Genomic DNA, 21,854 nt, shown 5'->3' on the forward strand with positions numbered 1-21,854 from the left:
ACAAGGATGAGGTTTGGCCCTGCTGGGATTCGAACCTGCGTTGGCAGGCTCTGCACAGATGTCAAAGTCAGAGCTCTACTCACTGTGCTATCTTGCTGGATAACCCACCACTGCAGTAGGTAGCTCTGATGCAGTAGGTGTTCCAGGAACTGTTCCAAAAGGAAGAACGGGTTGGGGTGTTGAGAAATTTCTCTCACTAAGCCTGATGCTGGAGACGAGGATACAGTTGAGGCTTTGGAAAAGCCCTGGAAACCTTTTAATAGAGGATTGGTAAAATGGCATGCATCGTTTAGCTGGCCCTGAGATAATGCCTTTTTGAAGAAGAAAGGCCACAGGGAACATATGGGATTCCATTTTTGAACTCTTTTCTTAAAACACGCCCAGGTGCATACCCTGCATAAACCAGCCCCGGTTGGGATGGAGTCCAGGCCCAGCTCCTTCAAGGGATGCCCAATGGGCGGACGATGTGCCTCTTCTGTCTCTCCCCAATCCTTATTTGATCCCCCTAGCCTAGTGTGCTCTCCCAGGGTGGGATTGGATTTCCCAAGCTGTTTTTTCATCTTGCTCTTCAATGTTGCTGATGATATTGTGCAGAAACCATTACATATGATGGTATAGGTAAGTGTAGATTCTACTGATAGTGTGAGTTTGATGTCGATTCACTCTTCTCTTTTGATATGCAAATCAACAGATTGTTGGGAAAAAATGGGGATCCATACTGTAAATGTAAAGGAAACTATTAGGCACCCTAACATTTAATAATTTGCAAAACATCTTTTTACAAATAATTGCTTTCATCAGGAGCAGGCATTGTTATATCGAAGCTCAAATGATTACACAATATCGATATTTTTTTCTAGTAATAGGTGAAAGCCTGCAATATGTAGTCTAGGTTTGACATTGCTATTCACATGTAATTTGACAATAATGCCTTCTCTGGAAGGCTATGCTGAGTGGTAATGACCCACTGCCTTAGTTAATGAGACTGAGAGCCTTTAACAAAGGGCTTTGTCATTACCATCAGGCCCAGGTGCCACTTTACCTCCCTTGTGGGTCTGTGGGCCACAGGCTTTGGCCTATGGCCACTTTACATGGGAATGCCCTTCACCTATACCACGGACTTCACTGAGACACTTAAAGTGTATACTGTGCCTGAGCAGAACCAGAGACCACTTTGTAACCATTGCAGACCCATGAGCCATCAAGCATTTTCCTGGTGGGTGTGACAATTACATTAGCCCCAGGATCCGGTCCGCTAGTCCACACCAAGTCGGTGAGCTCGAGTAGGCTTAAGTCTTAGACCTTGATCCATTTCTGGCCCACAGACTCACAGGTTCACCCATGGACATGAACTTGCACGTTCATAGGCCAGAAAGCGCTATAAACCAGGCCCACTACAAACCTTTGATGAGGATATAACTCTACTCCTTTCAAAAAACACAAAACCATCCACGCGAATCATCATCCTAGGCGATTACAACCTTGGCCTCTATGACAGCCTAGACCTCAATGCCACGACCATTCAAAACAGAATGACCGCTCTTGGACTCACTCAATGCACTGAACAAGCTAACCATGACAAATGCCGCACATCCGACTGGCTTGCCAACCTTAATGTATCAACCAGCATTACAGCCAACTCCCCTTGCCCATGGTCAGACCATAACATCATCACATTCACTATCCCTAGACAAAATCAACTCAAAACTGTGCCACCTAACCCAGCTACCACTGCTAGAAACACACGTAACATCAAACACACTAACCTGCTCCCACTACTAGGCCCTATCACTGAAGGCCCCTACCTACAGGCCAACCCATCAGCGATGGTTGATCTCTACAACACCACTATCCTCCAAGCCATCGATAATATCGCTCCACTCAAACACTGCAAACCAAAACAGACAGCCCACCTAAATTGCTGGTTCACACCTGACCTTAAGAATCTTAGATCTAATAAACGTGCCGCCAAATCACTCTGGAAAGCCTCACCATCAAAAAACAACAGGGATCTATTCTTTGCCTCTGCTAAAAAATACAAACAATCTATACTGCTAGCCAAAAACGCAACATACAATGAGCGCATTGCAAATTCCAAATATGGCAGCAAGGAACTATTCACCATTCTGAGAGAACTTGAATCTACACCAGCCCACCTGACACCTGTCAGAAAGATGAAACTTTGTGTACTAACATACAACGTGCACTCCTGGACAAAATAACAATGCTCCAAAAGAAAATTGCCAACAAAAAAGTCAAGGTAACGTTGTCAGTCATAAACACTGATCTGCCAAACACTAGAAACCCATTACCCCCCCTCCCCCACCCCCTATTCAAATTCAGGCCAGTATCCACAACTGAGGCCATCAAAATCATCTCCAGCTTAAAACCGTCAAGATGTCAAGGCGACATATGCCCTGCCCCAGTCATCAAAGACTGTGTTACAGAACTCGCCCCATTCATCACCTCGCTCATCAATAACTCCTTCTCTCAAGGTAAAGTCCCTAAGAATTTGAAAGAAGTGTGGGTCCTCCTGCTTCTAAAGAAACCATCCCTTGACCCTAGCATCCCTACTAATTATCATCCCATTACGACGGTCCCTTCCGTCCTGAAAATCCTTGACTGCGCTGCCTACCTACAGATACAGGAACACCTGGAAAGTAACAACCTCTTGGGCCAATACCAATCGGGCTTCCGACCTAGACACGGTACGGAAACAGCACTCCTTGACCTAAAAAATCAAATGGACAGTATAATTGACAATGGAAAATTAGCCATACTACTTCTCCTAGACCTTGACTTAGTAAATCACAAAATACTATGTCACAACCTGGACAGCGCTGCACACTTCTCAACTAATGCTATCGCCTGGATAAAATCATTCCTTTCAGAGCGTACAATGAGAGCTTTTTCAAGCTTAGCTAACGCTGCCCTTGCCCCCGTTCCTTGCGGGGTACCTCAAGGATCTTGTGTATCCCCAACGCTCTACAACATATTCACCAAGCTGCTGTTCAGCCGCATTGAAGAATGTGGAGTGTTTTATACAAACTATGCGGAAGATACGCAAATTCTCATACACCTAACCGGAGACTACAATACAGACTCTTCCATCCTCAACGACATTTACCAGCTGATACAATCCTGCATGGCAAAAAATGAACTTTGTCTAAACAACGGCAAAACAGAGCTACTTCTGGTCACTTCCAAACTCACCTCGAGAAACTTGACCCCCAAATACAAACACCTCATTATTGATGGAAACACCATTATCATCTCTAAAGAAGTTAAAACGCTGGGTGTGTATCTAGATTCCTCCTTAACCTTCTCCAGGCAAGTTATTTCCATAATTTCATCAGCAGCCTACACTGCCAAACTCATCAACACTTGCAGACCTTACTTATCAGCAGACAGTTGCCTAACCTTAGCTAGAGCCCTCATTTTGTCAAATCTTGACTATTGTAATATCCTCCTGGCGGGCACATCAACCAACAGTATAAAAAAACTACAGGTCACTCAAAACAACGCCTTACGGGCAGCACTGAACATACCAAGAAGAGAACATATCTCTGAAATTAGATGCAAAGTGCGTTGGCTACCAGTTCAAGACCAGATTCAATTCAAAACCTTAGCAATTGCCCACAAATGCCTCACCAACATTGCTCCTAAATATCTTACTAATCTGCTTACTCCAACCCAAACCATCAAGCCCACACGCTCTGCATCAGCATTCCTTCTCACGGTGCCAACATTCAAAAGAACCATGGTGGGAGGACGTAGCTTCCCAGTGTGGCAGCCAAAGGTTGGAATGCCCTACCTCTAGATATCAGAGCCGACCCCTATCACACCTCATTTCGCAGAAAACCCAAGGCCTGGTTCTTCACTTCCAATGTGTAGCCCTCGACACCGCGATGCCTACAGTATATTTACTATACAATCTGCCTATTTAAATACTTCCACTCTACTTCATCAGTACACCACTTATGTGAATAAGATTGCACATGTAATTATCACTGATTATCACACTCACGGATCCTATGCATTAATTATCCTATGTCTGTAAATATGCTCTATATAATATATGCCAAAATTATGTTTTCTATTGTTGACTGTACCACATTACCTGTTTTCCAGCAACCAGATACCCACGGGTTTGGCGTGCTCTATAATGTGAAATAAATAAAAAAGCGTGTTGGGGTGGTGGCACATGGGACTGCAGTATAATAACCATTTTAAAAATAATTTATAGCACAAGGTTCGCAGTACCCAGCAACAAAACTGCAAACAAGAATGGTGGCCTACTTAAAAATAATTTTTAAAAAAAATGTCCCCACCGCCACTAACCAGCTATGCTCTGTTTCAGAGATCCAATGTGGTTGCTCCTTGCCAGGCCCATGAACCCAAACTCGAGCCCCCTGTTAGTATATCTGCACCCACAAAACCAAAGAAGCCATTGGGGTAGCCAGTTGGCTCTATGAGTATCCACAGACTGTAAAAGGTGAACCCAGATATATAGATGATTTATTGCGGCCTACTTTTTCATACTTTTAAACTAAATCGCTGTAAAGGTTTGCACCAGACCATCTAAGGTTCATGAGTTAGAACAGATGCAAGGCCCTGGTAAAGGTTTGACACAAATCCATCCAGCTCTCTGATTAGAGGCGCGACCAAAAATGTTTGTAGATCTGTAGAACGACGCTTAAGTTTTACGCTGTCTAAAATGGCCCTTCCGGTGGGATGTCCAGCTTAACTAGAACTACAGAGTTGCAATTGCCAGCTCTTCAACACTGTATCCATCACACAAAGGTGCCTGTCCAATTCCTTCCCCCACACCTACCTCATAGATTCACAAAGGCCCAATCCACCATACCTGTAAGACTGGTTTACATCCACAAACTTGCCCAACCCAAATCCAAACGGGGGAAGAAAAATGGAGTTGCAAGTTTCCCGTCGGTGGCAGCTCACCAGTGGAATGCTCTACCACCACAATTAAGAGTGGAACAATCAGAAAGGCACTGAAAACCTAGCTGGTCACCTAAACCACCTATCTCTAGTCTGTGTCCGCTCATGTCCTTTCTTTATTTGAGTGTAACTGGCTGTAACAGTTATTTTCTTTATTTGAGTGTAACTGGTTGTAACAGCGCCCTGATGCCTAAGGGTTTGGTGCGCTTAAAAAATGTAAAAAAACTAAAAAAAAGGGTGTCATACATGATATTCAACTGCTGCAAGGCAAATTAATATAATTGTTGTGGGCAGGTTCCTGGAAATCAGACAACTTGCATCTGTTTTTAAAGCCTGAGGTTGACATTTTGAAGCCAACTGTTGACTGGTCTAGCGTTATGTTAATGTTGAAATATTTCTCTCCGAGAGATGGAGCCTTTTTTTTTGTAAAATAGTGATTTCCCATAAATAATATTTTGAAATGTATCCTCCTTTTCTCAAGTGTAGTGGGCATGGTATAGGTCCCAGACGGTCCAAGCTGCTCATCCTGTTGATTGCACTTGCTTCTCCTCTTTGGACTCCACGCATACCCCTCGTGACATACAATAGTTTCCTTTGCATGTCATCTGCGTGCCTTGAAGAGAGAGCACCAGTATATCCTCCCTTTCACTGCTCTAGTTGGCAAGTAATAACTTACAGGTGGTCCCTCGCACCGGTCCTGCTTGTTAGACTTGCTGCTCCTGATTAAATCCAACATTGTCATCGATTCTTTTCTATTCATCTAGCATAAAGTGATTTGCAGTAGTTCAGTCAAAATGACATCAGGGCCCTGATCATTATAGCCCAAAGCCGACCGTCTCTAGAGTGCATTCTTTGAAGAAAGAGGATTGGTTTGTCCTACCCTGTGTTATTTAGTCATTGGAGGAAGCTCAGACTTTGTTCCTGGGACGTAGGTTCTCGTCACCTTGCTTCTATAGTAGGCAATTATTAAGGTATAGGTTTAGTGATCTGAAATCCTGTTGCAAGAACCTGGATCGAGTCAATGAAATCAGGTTCTCCCTCATCCACCTGTGTGTGACTAGTGAGCAAGTATTGATTTCCTCTGGGCTCCCGCCTCCAGATATGTGTGTAACTAGCTGCTTGTCCACATACATTTGCAGATGGAGACCATGCAAGGGGAGGATCTTGACCAAAGGATGCATGTGTATGTTAAGCATGATCAGAGAGAGGGAGGATTCCTGCAGTGCACCACTGGTAAGTTTCCCCAGTGGGGACCAGACCTTTTTCCATTTTGATCTGTTGAGTGCAGTCTTGTAAAGAAGACCGTAGCTAGCCTAGAGCTGTCTGGGGAGATTCTGAAAGACGATTTCAATCTTTGGGTCATAACGGTATTAGCTACCGTGTCGGAGGCTGCTGACAGATCCAGCAACACGAGGACTCCCCATCATTCAGTGACTCGGACGCCTGTTCCCAAATGTCCGGGAATGCTGTTGCAGTTCTGTACTTCGGGCTGGGTGAAAACTTTAATGGGGACAGTCATATAATGCGCTGTTACCCAAGTATGAATGGAGCTGTATCATGACAACCTGTGACTTTACCTGATAATGTGATTTCTGAGCCTGGCCAGTACCGACTTATTGGTGCTCATTCTAATATGTGTTTCTTGACAAGGCGCTTGACCAAAGAATGCACTATTGTTTCTGGTGTATGTTTTTGTTGTCAGCAGAGAATAGAGTCACTTTTTGTAGGAGCCATAACATTTCAAGACTTAAAATTTGGAAATCGTTTAGTATTTATTTGGAAGCCAGAATCGTTTCATTCTTAAAATATTGGGTACAATATTGGGCGCAAATGGCTTCCTTGACCAAACACGCCTTGCCAAAGCCAGTGGGTTTGTAGAAGGGTAACCATTTCCTTTGTAAAGCCCCCAACAAACAAAAAGGCTTGCACTCTACATTTCCAAAGCCATACTAATGCTTGTTATAGTTTGCATAAATGTGGGAGCCCCTCAGATGAAAAAGTGCACTGCCATATAACGTGTTCAATGGGCTGTTTCCCACTCAAAATGCTCCGCAACCACGCTTTAACTCTCTGTACCTTTCACAGAGAAGAAATAAACATTTGCATATCAGTCTGGTCCCACCTATAAGGACAGTCTGGCACTAGAACAGGATTACCAACAGCAACCCCAGACATGTTTCTGCCTTGTTGGGTCTCATTAGTGAGGTGAAGCTGTGCTTCTTTAAGCTTTATATAGGTTCATCATTGAAGTGTGTTCTCCACTTTCTCATATATATGCATATTGCCAAGCTTCCTGTTTGCTCTGCGTCCTTTCCCGAGTTTCATTTTCTCAGAACATCAGCAACGTTGTAAAATTTGAGGGAAAAAAAGGACACTGTCTTGAAAGAACACAAGTCCATAATTGAGAATGTTCTATTATATAAAGCAGAGAAGTATTCTTACTATAGAACACTGTGTATGTCCATAAACTGAAAACATACAAAAAGGAACTGAACTCCTTTTTAAATCCCATTTTTGAAAAATGATTCAGTTAAAAAGATCTAAATTAAAAACATCCAACAGATGGGACAGAGACTGTGTTCATTTGAACCTATCAATGTTGGTTTGACTTTCCCTGCTGGCATTCGTTTGGAGACATACACATAATTTATAACACGCTTGATATCGGAGACCAGCCTCTAAGAGCGAACCAGGAATCAAACCTGTGTTGCTCTGCGTTGTTTTGCTTCCAAGACAAACGTGTTGCCCCTGAGCTATCCTCCTGGCCCCCATAGATCTGTAAAACACTACAGCAAGAATATTCCTAGATAGCGTAATGCAGAGATTGATTCCTATAATGTATTATTACATGAAACACCTCAAAGATGTCCCACACAAGTAAAATGCACACTCAATAGAAACATTATCATAGTGCTAAAATACACCAGTAAACCATAATAATGTCAAAGATGCCCTACCATTCCAAGATGGCAACCCATGAACATACTTCTTCAGTTAACAGCAATGCCCCAATGAGACGCACGCTATTTCATGGAGCAGCTGATTGTTATGGATTGGGAGCCCCGTTATCATACTCTGTATCCAACTGTAAAGCAGCACAACAGTGGAAAATACATCAGTGTAGCAATTAGCATTGAAACAAAAGAAACTCTTCAAGAGCTAGACTTGACAACTGTCAAGCTGATTGACTTCCAGGCTCGCCAATGTACCATTGCAAGAGCTCTGGCAGAGGTGGGAAGCTCTATATACCCAGTCCTAAAACTGGAAGTAAATAGCTAGGTAAGAGGACTGGTAGACTTCTGTTTTCTGAGACTGGGAAGAAAAAAAGGGGACAAAGCAGGTGCATTTGTAAAGTCCTAATCTTCCAAAAGGGAGTTGAAGTCGTGATTCGTGGAGATATGCACGAACAACTATTCATAAGAATACTTCTGATGCTCCACAGCTGAAACACACTGGAATCTCGAAGTGTTTGATTTTCAGTCTACTGTTTGGAAGTCTTTTGACTTTCTCTGGGTGTAAACACATTTAAAAAGCATGGGCTGTCCATATGTACTCATTGATGACGCTTTTCTCTCCAGAAGGGAGGCTTGGGTAAAGTAGAGATTAGGATGTGCCCTATTATTCGTTTCCATTGTTGATGGAAAGATAGTTTGGTCTTCTGCTTCATGGGGATGAAAATTCAGTGCACATGTTTGCTCGAGTAGCCAATTTGCTGCAGGAAACATGCTTGGAGACTTTACAGGTGTGGAAATAAAGCATTTCCTAACCTGTAATTAGGATTAAAGTTAGCAAAGGTTGGCATTTGGCGTAGTGCGGTATTTCTTCCATTAAGGTTGCATAATTGACTCCTACCTTCATTTTCTCCTTCATGTACTCTCATTGCAGTGTCAGCAGCTGTTCCCCAGGTAAACCCTCTTTGACCATTCAATGTGAAAGTTCACACCCCGCAGCTATTGCCACTTAGTGTTATTATGGGGCCTTAGATGTGGATTCCTATGGCGAGGGTTAAACCACAAGAGGCACTAGTTAAAAGTAGTTATTTTTACATTGAAACACTGTGTGACATGCTTTGTGATTTGGGCCCAAAGTGTGGCCAGAAGCAAAAAGCTCTGCACCACGGGTAACGTCCACATGGATTGTGATTCACAAATAATCACACTTGAACACCTCTCTCTCTCTCTCTCTCTCTCTCTCTCTCTCTCTCTCTCTCTCTCTCTCTCTCTCTCTCTCTCTCTCTCTCTCTCTCTCTCTCTCTCTCTCTCTCTCTCTCTCTCTCTCTCTCTCTCTCTCTCTCTCTCTCTCTCTCTCTCTCTCTCTCTCTCTCTCTCTCTCTCTCTCTCTCTCTCTCTCTCTCTCTCTCTCTCTCTCTCTTGTGCACACTCAGGTGGATCTGATTCACAGTAAACCAGGAAAAGTCAATTGAGGTAATAGCTACCATAGAAGCGAAAAGCTGCAAACACAATTGTTAACATGTTTCCCTAAAAGTGGGGTTAAATATAGGGAACCCGTTTCAGGGAAAACATTTTCAAAAAGTAAAGGTTTCTCCAGTGGAATTGCCCACATCCCAAATCTTACTTACACCAGGTTGGAAGGGATAGTTACTAAAGTGGTGAGAACTTTTTGTGTGAGTCAGGTTTTGCTATTTCCATCTGTATGTGTACTTGTCATATCACATTTGACTTGCCCAGCCCTATCCCTAAATGGTACCGGCGAGAACAGGTGTGTTCTCTCCATTAGGTGCTCGGTGGGCAAACCTAGGAAGCCAGAATAACTTTGGGTGCAGTTTGCTTCTTGCTGGGCTGTGAGTGACCGGCAGAACATTCCTCACAAGTTTTGACAGCCTGCATACAAAGAAAACCCTCTGTATGGCATGTTTATGCACCTGCATACTATTCGCTATTTTTCCATAAAGGTATAAATATAAAAAATAAAAACATTTAAAAAAATTAAAATATTGATATTGGGCCTTAAAGTAAATGAATTAACTTCCCCCAAAAGTACATACATATTTCAAACGTTTGATTGATCACAGTGGCCTTCTAGCTTAGCTGTCATCAGCAATTTAGAGTTTATTATGCCTTTTGGGTAACTTATTTCTGATTTAAATCTCGAATCCTAAACTGCTCATAGTCTCTTTGTTGAATATGCACTACCTACAATGTATGCAGGCTTTGTTTTTAAGCAAAACGTTTTCAGTTTGTAACTTCTTGTGCATGTGCAGGGTTTCAAAAGCAACACTAACACCACAGCACAATTGGCCTGGCACTGAGTGTTGATTTTGGACAAATGAACTTATACACTGACTTTTGTCTAGGTTATGTTGCTATGCTTTTGTACTGCACGGAATCGCCACCATAGTAGTTTCAAAGCGATGAACCTTGTCTGTGGTGTATTCCTCTGCCACCCGGGGAAGCCAGAGCTCAGTCTGCTGGGAAGGAGAACAAGTACATGGTTGAAGAGGGAAAGCTGGACATATTCCTTCGCTCCATTGCACACACTCTTTTTAGCTGCCTGCTCCGTGTGTCCTCACCTTGTCTCCTCCAGCCCACGTGATCAGCTATTCTCTACCCATTGTGTATTACATCAGACAACGACGCTCAAGATGGTGTTTATCTCTGGATCGAGAAATGTAGATCTTTTGGGGTTCATGGGATTGCACTCTAGGGAACTGTGTACAAATGCTTTCCTAAATGTCTAAACAGGAGTGAATGATATGTTGCTTTTATTTTGATCTTTTTATTAGTGTTAGATGAATTCGAAATTGAGGGGCGTTGGGAGCTATTTAGCTCCTGCGTCTAGCAAAGTACAGCCTGGTTAGCTTGAAACCAACAGCTACCAGGAACTACTTTTGGCTCCTAGGGGCGACTGGTGAATTTATGGTTTAAAATAATGGTCACTGCAGAGTGTCTTTCGAAAGCAGATTTAAGACCATGGTGAAAAGGTGCGATATAATTTCATTATGACATCATGAATGTCATACGTGACGTTACCTTGGTCTTCAGTGAGGTCATTTTTCATGTCTTTCTTTTATTAGGCTCTATAGCGCCTTACCCCAAGGCGCTTTACATAAATGAATGAGTTGGTTCGATAATTATACTGTTGACAGTAAATGAGAGGCAGGGGTGTTGCTATGTCTGTAAAAGATCCGGGGCTACGCTAATTATGGGACTATCGGGACTAGGGGCTAGCTAGCCTTTTTGGTTGTAACCCCTGAGCTTCTACCCAGAGGCTGCAACCAAAAGACCTGGGGCTATAGCCCCATCAGCTCCCCCCTAGCAATGCCTCTGGGCAGAGGTTATCGAGAGAAGCAAGAACAAAAAACACCAGTAAGAAAGAACATCAAATTGCTGGACATAAATATAGATAAAGTCAGGTAACAAAATAAACGCTGCAAGACACAAAACAAGCCGCCCGAACAAATAACTATGGGAGGGGGAACAAATATTAGAGATTACTAAAAATACAAAAAAAAATGATCTATGTTAGCATGCCATAGTGGAACACTAACTACTAAAGTCCTTTTACAGATATTATATATATAAATATTAATGTAATGTCTCGGGAGGATAGCTCAAGGGCAACACGCTATATATATATATAATGTCTTGGGAGGATAGCTCAAGGCCAACGCGCTAGTCTCGGAAGCAAGACAACACGGAACAACACAGGTTTGATCCACGGGTCCGCGCTTAGAAACCTCAGAGTGTTAAGTGTTTTAAAATAACCAATTATACTTAAGCAATAAACCCCGAGCCACAGGGACATTACTAAGTAAGGTAATGCCCCCGCGGTGAGGGGTTTATAGCTATTAGTACAAAGGAAATGGCCGCCAGGAAGTGTAAAGTGTAACAGAGTCCGTTTTCCCTTTCCATGGCGGCCATTAGGAGCAGTCGCACAGGGGACAGAAGTGTTCCCAGCGCGGTTGCTCCCTAAAAGGAGAAATACAAAGGTAAGTGGGGTTGGGAGGGCAGGGAGGGGATTGTGGGCAGGGGGAGGGGGAACAAATCTTACCCGATTCCCCGGCGGGGGATGATTGCGGCCTCCAGCCCTGTGGAGGCTCGGAGCGGGTTTGGCCCTGATAAGAGCCTCCTCATTTGTTGAGGGGCTGCCACATCCCCCCACCAGGAACAAAGGAGTGGACTCCCGGCCGAGGGATTCCCAACCGGGTAGAGCCCCGGTGAGGGCCAATCAGAATGGTTGTTACATGCTGATTGACCCTCGCCGGGGTTCTAAATATATATACTTTATGGCTTGCATGAGGTGCATGCAGATGTTTCTCAATGCTGTACCCTCCTGCTATGAAATCACACCACTGGAAGATGGAAGTCTTATTTCACTTCTGTGATCTCCCATAAGGGAGGGAAATAAAGCTCTCTGACTCCCAGTGTATCAGGCGTGTGGGCAGGGAAGGTGCAGGACAGTAGAGGGACATTGCTGAGGATGCCGTGATCCCGAGTATTTCTTTTTGGCTTAAATTGCCTATGCAACCCTCATTCCTCTCCTTACCCAAAGCATTTACTGCTGGACCATCAGGAAAGCCCAGTGGCCTGAAAAAGGATTCTGAGGGCACTCTGCATAATTTACTATTCTAGAAGGGCACCTATCCACAGCAAGCTTCATTTCACTTCCGTATTGCGAGAAGCGTTATAGATAACCTGAACTTTGCTCTCGTTGTCTATCAGATGTTACTCAGAAAGCCCTGGATGGAATATATGCACCTTGTTGATAGTTATCTATTTGCAATTCTATATGAAACCTCATAATTTCTATTGCCATTTCAAATGCATTTTACATGTCTAAATCTTATTTTTTTATTGGAATGCATGTAGTCTTGTGTTGGGGCAGGTGCCGGGCTGTCTTGCATAATAGCATCCACGTTGACGCCCATCACGGCCTAAGGCACTGAGTGATACCGGAGGATATGCATCCCCATACGTCTATGAAACAAGTTATCTTTGGGTAATAAAAATAATCAAAAACACGCTGTACAGCCTTACGCCTCCTTCTGGCGGCCAGATGTTTTGTGTTGGTTTAGAACTGCAGTTCACATAAAGGTCTTGTTTGGATAAAAATAAACCCTTGCACCAAATAATCATGAAAGTGTTCCTCTTCACAAGTGAGTTTCCCAAATATTAGCATATTTATGGAAGGGAGACTCGGTGACACAAGTCTCTGATTAGTGTAAGAACTTTCTGCAACCTGAATATATGACCTCTCCGTAACCTTGAACCGGAAGTATTTCCTATAAGGAAGTGGATCAAGGCTTTGGATGATGCAATCCCTTGGGAAATGCTGGCTGTGCTTGCTCGTTCAACGTAAGCGACCGGCTACTTGTGGGCGAGGGACATTAAAATCCAATTTCTGTGTTTCCGGCCAAATGGTTGGTTTGCACTTTTACCCTGAGTCCTTATTGGAGGTTGCACTTAATTATTTAAATGAATCTCTGTATATTGGCAATGCATCCAGTCCAGCCGCCCGACCGGCTCCCTCTTTTAGTAACACAACTGTTGAAACATTAGTGTCTAGCAATCTTTATCTGGTGCTTTACCCGCTTCTAAGCGCATACAGTGATGGCATTTGATGTAGACTAGCTCTACGCAAATCCTGTGGCTTCAGGCACTGAAGGACCCGTGGGGCCGTAATCACCAGGGGGTGGGGGCGCTTTCAGCCACCTCAGGAATCTCATGTAGACTTGATCCAGACTCATGCAAGGGAATGGAGCTCCAGGGGGAGGAGCCTGGTGAATGCTGAGATCTCCCACTGGCCAGCTTGTACTCAGCTGATTGAATGTCTAATCCATTCAGGGAGGCTGTCATTAAGCACGTGGCCAACCTGGCCAGAACGTATCTCTTTAATATCTTGCTACACCATGTGCAGTCCCCAAGCCAATGTGAAGTATGCCGCCCAGCCATAAGTTTCTGGCTCGGAACCTATTTACCAGATACCATTTTTTAATAACACTACACATTACACTGTGACCTCCATTCCCGGCACGTGAAGCCCCCCTCTGAAATTGTTCAACCTTTTGCCTGACCCCCTATAGTGTGCTGTTGTAATGTGCCATTACACCAACTGTGCAATGATAGTGCTACAGTATTTTATAAAATAAAATAAACAGCGAAGTTCGGTTTATGGAGCGCATACCAAAATTTGATATGTTTGCGCCTGTAGAAATAAACAGCCTTGATGCATTCATGTGTATTAAGCATGTCGCTTCCAGTGTTCACTCTCTGTTTATTAGAAGAGACAGAATAAAAAATAACTACTGCTGACACATGTTTTGTGTCAATGACAAGCGCTTTGTCAAGGAACACGTTTCTCTCAGCTCCGTAGCAGGGGTCTACACATGGGGTTCCTAATGTGTATTATTGGTCGATTCAACTGGGTATGGAATGCCGGTTGCCCACAGGAGACGAGCCACCCCCCCAAAAAGTGGGGGGATCCATTAAAATACCAACAGAATGCAGCGTCATCCGAAATTAGGTAGCGGTGCACGGTATAAGTCAACATAACATATCATATCATGGGACCTTCTGAAAAAAGTGGGGTGACCCCTGAGAAAAGTGGGGGTGACTGTGTCCACCTGCTTGTACCCTCGACTTGAGCCGTGGTTGGCCATGAGAATCATGAAATGCGTGTTGGCAATAGTACTTTGTTTCCTAATCTGCTAATAAACATACACAGTGCCCATTTCAATGGACACGCTGTAATACACACATTTATGCATCAAGGCTGTATATTTCTACAGGGAAAAGGTACTGCATTTGGTTATGCTCTCTGCAATACCAATATTTATCATGAAGTACTGGCTCAGTACCTCATATACCATGGTATCCATTGCTGCCCACAGAATGTTTGTATACACTGACACCGACTCAGCAGCCATGTTGCTCTTCCAGTAAAATACCTAACCTCTACAAGTCCTCCCTCAACAGCCCATCTCCCTGTTCCAACTCTCAGCACTCAAAACTGGCCAAACACGAAAAGATCCTAGGAATGGTTAATGGGATGGAGTCTTTATAGTAGCTGTTTTATTTTCTCTAAAGTACCCTATTTCCACTTCGTCCTCATAGAACACATGGGAGAACTTTGGTTTCCTTTTGTGGAGTTCCTGATTAAATTGCATGTTTCTCCTATTTTTACCTACATGAACCCGGGACTACTTTACTGCCGGCTGAGCAAAGAAAAGCTGCATGGGAAGGAGACACATTATGCAGGGAATAGATGGACGGAGAAGAGCCTAGTTGTAAAATTTGTAAAATGAGAGTGCAGGAGATTGCCGGGTAGAAAGAATCCAGGAGAAACTGGGACATTTCCATAAGAGTGCGAGAATGCATGGCTGGAAAGAGACACTAATGGAGGACAGAGAGAGGCGTTGCTAGTGGGGGGATAAGGGGGCTATAGCCCCTGGTCTTTTGGTTGTAGCCCCGGATAGAATCTCAAGGGATACAACCAAAAGGCTAGCTAGCCCCCAGTCCCGACAGTTCCGACATGTGCGTAGCCCTGGGTCTTTTCCAGACCTAGCAACACCCCTGATGGAGGATGAAAGATATGGCAAGCAGCGGGAGATTTGAATGGGAGCGTGTGGCTTCAGGGGAGCGAGACACTGTAGAAAAAAGAGTGAATGTAGGAGTGGAAGTGGGATTGCAGAAGATAGAGATACTGCAAGGAAAACAGAGACTTAAATATATCTAGTTTCCAAGTTTTGTCCTCAAAGGCCTCAACCACACCACGTTTTCAGGATAACCACTAATGATGTAAATAGTACCCACTGAGAATCCGTCTATTTCAAATCTATGCTGTTTTTAATATATTGAAAATGTGGAATGTACTTGTCTCTTGTGAACGGAACTCTGATTTCACTGAATCAGGAGATGGTTTCTGCTTGGGAAAGAGAAGATCTCTGAGGTGGGGGTGAAGTTGGGACTCGGAGCTCAGATTCCACTGAATCAAGCGAGGGTTTCTGTTTGGGAAAGAGAAGATTCGGAGGTGAGGGTGAAGTTGAGACTCTACAAGTAGTTTGGAATGCTTGTGGACAAAGCATGTCTCTCAAAAGAATCCTATCCTGGATGCTTAGATTAATGGTATCGCTTGTCTACTGTGCATACCATTACCGCCCTGCTGAAAATGTTGCATAGATTACAACGCATCTATGCGTAAATATAGCGGGGGAGTGGGTTACTGTATTTATCAAAGTGTTGGGAGGAGGGGAGCTGCGGGCAGTCTCTCCCTGCATTTATTTTCACATAGATTTGGTGTAATGGATGCAGCATTTTCGGCCGCGCAGTAATGGATGCGCAGTATTCACATAGATCCCCTTTTTACATAAAATAATCTGCAGGGCAGACTGAGAGAGTAAGAGGGACAAAACCTTTTTCTAAAGGACATTTCTGCATTTCCTAATGCCGCCCACTCCGGTCCCTATCACGCGCTATTGAATTTGTCATTGAAGCGGGCTACTGTGCCCATACATTTGTTTACTCCCTGATACTGAGCCATTCAACCTCACTCCGGACTCTGAAGTGTTTAGAGAGATGGAGAGGTTTAACGTCTGTCTCCTCCTCTGATCCATATCTCGAGAAAATGTGTCTCCTGAAATCGAACCTCCACTCCTGCACTAAAATGAAATTCTCTACTTCCAAATGTCTGGTTGGTGCTATCAAATGTTCACCTCTACTGTCAAAATTAATTGCTTGTGTTAAGGTGATGATAATACTCCACAATCTGCCACCACAGTCCACCACTGCTTCATCCCTCCTGCTGGTCTCTTGGTTGTCTATTACCTCTAAAACGGACCTTACCTTGGTAACCCACATTTCCTGCTTCCTGTCCTCAGCTTTTATATTCCTCTGTCTCTCTTCTGATTAGCTAGCCTTCCCTGGCCAATCTCGTGTCTGTGTATCATAAAATCTTAAGAAGGGGGTTAAGCCTTGCTGTTTTTCTCCATGTGGGTTTGCTGCATTCCAAAAATGGCAGCCATGAAACGCTAATGTTGGTTTGTGTTCCGGGACCCCTTTCCAGAGGGTCACCCGGTAAGTCAGTTTGTGGACGGTGGATCCTTCTCCCCTTTTATCTCCTGGTGGTCCAGGGGACCTTTGGTTTGTTGCACGGGCCCCTCTACCTGGTTTGGGAGCTCTGTGGTGGCCACATATGGATGCAGAGTCTCCCTCTCTCTGTGTCCCTGTCATGGCTCATGGGTGTACGTTGTGTGAGAAACCTAATGGTTCTCTCTTTCCTACTCCCCAGTTGATCTTCTATTTAGGTGGCCAGGGAAGGGCTTTTGGATTCGGACCCTGGAGGTGGGCAAGCAAAGGAGGATCACCTGAGTGGAAGGTCCTTGGGGATTTGGTAGGAGGTGCCTGAGAATAAGACATGGGGCCTCATTACGATTTTGGCGGTAGCCATGCCGCTATAGGCGGCATGGCTCCCACCAAAATCGGGTCGGGATCCGGGTTCCCAGATGGGGAATTACCGGGCCATTCCGAGTTCGGAAGGCCCGGTAATTCCACCCTCCAGGAACCCGGGCCCGGACCTTCCCCATTCCCATTCAGCCCCCATAGGGCTGAATGGGAATGGGGGAGGGAGCTAACAATGGGCCGATTACGACTGGCCCGTTGTTGGCTCCCTCTTCCCCTCGCGGGACCCGCTCTGTACGTCTGGTAAAACCAGACATGCAGAGCGGGTCCCAAGAGGGGACCTCATAATGTGGTAGAATGGTGTTAATGGGTCGGCATCCTTTTGCGGCACCCGTTAACCCATTCCGCCACTCTCGTAATGAGGCCCATGGTATCCCTCCTTTTCAACACAGATTTACCCTACTCTCCCTCAGCCTTTATGGGATATTGCCATTCTTATCCTGTCCTACCCTTTGAACTTCTATCAAGTACTGGGAAGAGAAAGGGCAAATAAGAGTACTGCAGAATTCCTATAGAAAACACCAGTATATTACTGAGATGAGTACGAAGGATATGGAGGAATACTATCACTCAAAACACACGTGTCCCATTAATAGGTTCAGGCAATTGACTCTAATACCTTACACATGCAACCTATTGGGGAATGGCAGCTGTATAAAAGGTGTGGACACAAGCAGATGGCTGTGTTGAGCAAGAAGCAAGGAGGAAGCCAAGCTGTTGTGGAGCTGAGGAGACAGAACCGCCAGGATGCCGGAGCGAAGCAGAGGCAAGATGCCTGCAAGTGCGTGGTGGGAAAGCCAATTCTCCGGGGAGCTGACAGCAGAGAGCGCAGGGCGCCATAGGGAGTGTTCGTCCTTGATCGGCAGCTTCAGTGTGCTGATTCCCCTTGGTAGAGAAAAGACCCAGGAGTGCCTAGGGGCAGAACTCACAGAAGCAAAGAAACAGCAAAGATATGCAACGCGACCAGTGAGTTTCAGCGCTGTGAAGAAACCCGGTATGCGAGTGAATGAGAAGCCAGATACAGTGTAGCGGAGAGATCATGTGTAAAGGACACGTTCTCCGAGGGAAGGTGAAAGTCTTCATGAACTGACAATGGAAAGCCTATATGAATAATGCGTTAAATGCTACGAAGACAGAACAGAGTGAAATGAAACGAAAGATTGCAAAAAAATGATAGCGTATCACAGAAGATCCGTTTCTGAAGGTCTATGAGCAGACAGCAACCCTTTGCAAGTATCGAGGAGAGATATTGAGGCACAGAAAAGGGAAACAAATGAAGTGTGAGCAACATAAAGAAAGTTTCTATGAACGGACTAAGTAAATAATAACCCTTTGTGAGTATGGAGGAGAGATACCGAAGCACAGAAAAGGGGGAGCAAATGAAGTGCAAGCAAATTAAAGGAGAAAAGCTAAGTAAAGTTAAACAGAGAAAAGTGACGCCAAGAAAGGATGTTGCTGACGAAACAGAGAAGAAAATGCTAAGGGCATATAGTTGCGTGACCTGTAATGGGTGGAAGGTGCAGTCTGTCAAATGCGCCACAACCACAAGGCCGCAACCTGTTAATGAAAGCTAATGAGGAAATATTGCGGAAAAGCTGCTGTTGAACAGAGTAGTTCATTATAAGACTTGAGGTTTGAGTCAAAGACTTGGAACTTTGGAAGAGAAAGTTGTGGAATATTGTGAAACAAGAGTGTTTTAAGCTTGAGCAAGAGAAGCCCTGAGAAGTCTAGTGAACTTTGTGAATTGGAGTACTTTAAGCTCTGAGAAGGGAATGTAAGAAACCCTTTGAACTTTCTGAATTGATATGCCTGGAACTTGGGGAAGAGAGCTAGAGAAAAGCTCTAGCAGAACTCAATTTTGCCTTTTATTTTTTAACACTGTTTTTGTTGAGCAAGAGAGATCCCTACACAAGGGTTTTGTAGGTCAAGTATAGGTTTTGACATGGACAGACTTTTGGGTTGGACTAACAGACTGTAGCATTCATTAGTTACATCAATTGAGGGAAATCCCGAACCAGATATAGGACAAGCTAGGCTTTACACCATCCTGACTTTAATAAAGTTTATTGTTTAAACTTAAACATTGTTGCCTGTGTCATCTCTTGATACCATGCCTTGCTCAAAATTGGTTGTGCGTAATAACTGTGTTTCTTCTGGGAGGTGTTCTCTTTCTTTCTTTCTTTGTTTCTTTCTTTGTTTGTTTGTTTCTTGCTTGCTTTCTTTCTTTTTCTATAAAAGAAGACTGGCATGAGTTTGCAGACCATTTCGGCACAAGCAAGGAGACCGGAATTGTGGCCTTCTCTTCTTTTGTTGCCTTCATAATTATTAGCACTAGAGCAAACATTTTCCTAGTAGTTCAAGAAACCTAGCAACCCAAATAACATCACACCCGAATGAACACATCGGTCAAATGCTCAGCAAAAAACATCCTACATAACACAATTCCAATCATTTTGTCCTAGAATTTTAAACCCTACAGGAAATTTCAAAAGGCACTTATTGAAAATGCTTTTGGAGCAGTGCCAGCATCCCATACAGGCACAGACCATAAGACACGTCACCAATATCTCTTACAAATGCTGCCCAAAACCAGAGTAAGGGGTAAAGAACCCTCACTCAGAACCTCTCCATATAGGAGACCAGCGGGAAAAATCTGACCTTGCCAAAATCAGTTTTGCACACCACCAGGATGAGTATTGGCGTGTTCAGTTCCAACTTTTGAACCATACTCATTCACCACAAGCTCACCAACACAACTGGCTGAACAAACCTGTACCCTTACCAAAACAGTCACAACTCTATCAAACCAGTTTGCAAACCTCACCCACTGGTCAAAGCATCCTGATAAATCCGATAATTGAGGTCTCACATGGGGAAAGAAAACTCCTTAATGTACAAATTCATCATCAACACTGACATACACAAGTTGCTCCTGGTTATCGACACACCAACAGTTAAGCATAACACCTTGGCCCTGATTCATGGAATTATTTGCGTGTAAAACAGGGATTTGCGAGCCATTCTGCCCGCAAATCCCTGTTTGACGAATGAGGATTTGCGTGCAGAATGGCACGCAAATCCCTGTTTTAAACGCGAACAATGGCTCAAGTCGAGGGTACACATGGGTGGACTGAGCCCACCCGCTTTTGTCAAAGGGTGGTTGCCGTCCCGCAGATATTTTAGATACTGTGGAAAACGAGAAACATTGGATGCTTTTTTAAAAATGTGCACCACCTTCGGGACTCGAACCACAGTCGCCATTCTTGCGGGCGGGGCACTTCACCACTGCAACACATAACCTAATTAAATACAACACACACAACTAAAGGTGAAATGTACAAAACTCCATGGACCAGGGAAAACATTGGCATTGGATCTTGGAGTTTAAAACATACACACCCTTTAACGTTTTCCAAAGACTATTAGAAGCAAATATCCTCGCTTGGTTTTTTATGCGAGTTGATTTTATGAAATGCAAATGCCATTCGTCCTATTTAATTTTAGTGGTTATGCAAAGCCAATTGCATGGAATTTGCATATTTCACCTTGATAAGCTAATTTCTTGTGACTTCACATCCCATTGCATATGCTAATGAGTAGCCCCACTTTTTTATTTATTTTTTAGGACTTGACCCCTGACAGCAAGCAAGGACTGGCAGGGGGGGAGCGGTGGGGGGGCATCCCAGATCCTTGCATGCATGGTTTTAAGGCATTAGGATGTTTACTAAGTAAATACACGGAAACGTTCTAACTTCCTTTTCCGTTTGCTGCCTGAAATGGAACAGTCGGTCCCTGGCCAACGCAGTGACGTATCTCCTCATGAGGGCGTGCACTCGGGATCACAGCGCCTTGGCAGACTCCCGCTGGCTTAATGGTTACCGGACAGAAATGTCCTTATATGTGCAGCGTCTGAAGTCCGACACGACCCGGCTGCCTGTAAACGACTCTAGCCCTGCGGGCGAGGTGCATACCGTCGCTGTAAACGCGGCCTGCATTGACTTGGTTAATTCTAGCCACATTTTCTGTGGCTGTGCAGCAACCCGTTCTCTTTTCCCTGCCCCTGGCTACCGTTATCCATCCACGGAGGACAGAGTAATGACGAGGCACTTTGATTCTTCCTCGGTGTTATCACACACGTGTATCCTTCATGCCTGTCTCTTTGCAGAAGTGGTGATACTGGGACTTGTGCATAATATCATTTTTTCTCTGGGCCGGGGCTTAAACGGACCATTCATTTTCAAGAAAATGGGCAAGGTCTAGGTGCTAGGGTGGGGGTGTTTCATTTCACAGTTGGAAGTGTGACCAGTGGGCTAAACAAAAAAAAGTTGTGTTTTTACTGCACAAACGCATGTTTGGAGATGAACTGGAGCCAATTTAGTTTCTGCGTGTCGAGAGTGGTGGAGAAGGTGGCGATGTTGATCGGCCTTGCAAATATCCCCCTGCCGTAGTGTATTCTACATGTCTATTTAATGTTAATGG

At 44.3% G+C, this 21,854-nt stretch overlaps 1 protein-coding gene across 3 annotated transcripts in view; it reads left to right on the top strand.

Moving 5' to 3' along the window:
• CHST3 (carbohydrate sulfotransferase 3) overlaps positions 1–21,854 on the top strand; it is a 309,745-nt gene that overhangs the window by 90,080 nt on the left and 197,811 nt on the right. The window contains exon 2 of one of the 3 annotated variants that reach the window (XM_069610713.1): positions 6,099–6,192. The exons of the other annotated variants lie outside the window; for them this stretch is intronic. Within the exon in view, the coding sequence (XP_069466814.1) occupies positions 6,099–6,192 (94 nt within the window). The remainder of the gene's footprint in view (positions 1–6,098; positions 6,193–21,854) is intronic. 3 annotated transcript variants of the gene reach the window in all.

Source organism: Ambystoma mexicanum, chromosome 8 (assembly GCF_040938575.1).
Source record: "Ambystoma mexicanum isolate Mex_15411 chromosome 8, UKY_AmexF1_1, whole genome shotgun sequence".
Taxonomy (NCBI): domain Eukaryota; kingdom Metazoa; phylum Chordata; class Amphibia; order Caudata; family Ambystomatidae; genus Ambystoma; species Ambystoma mexicanum.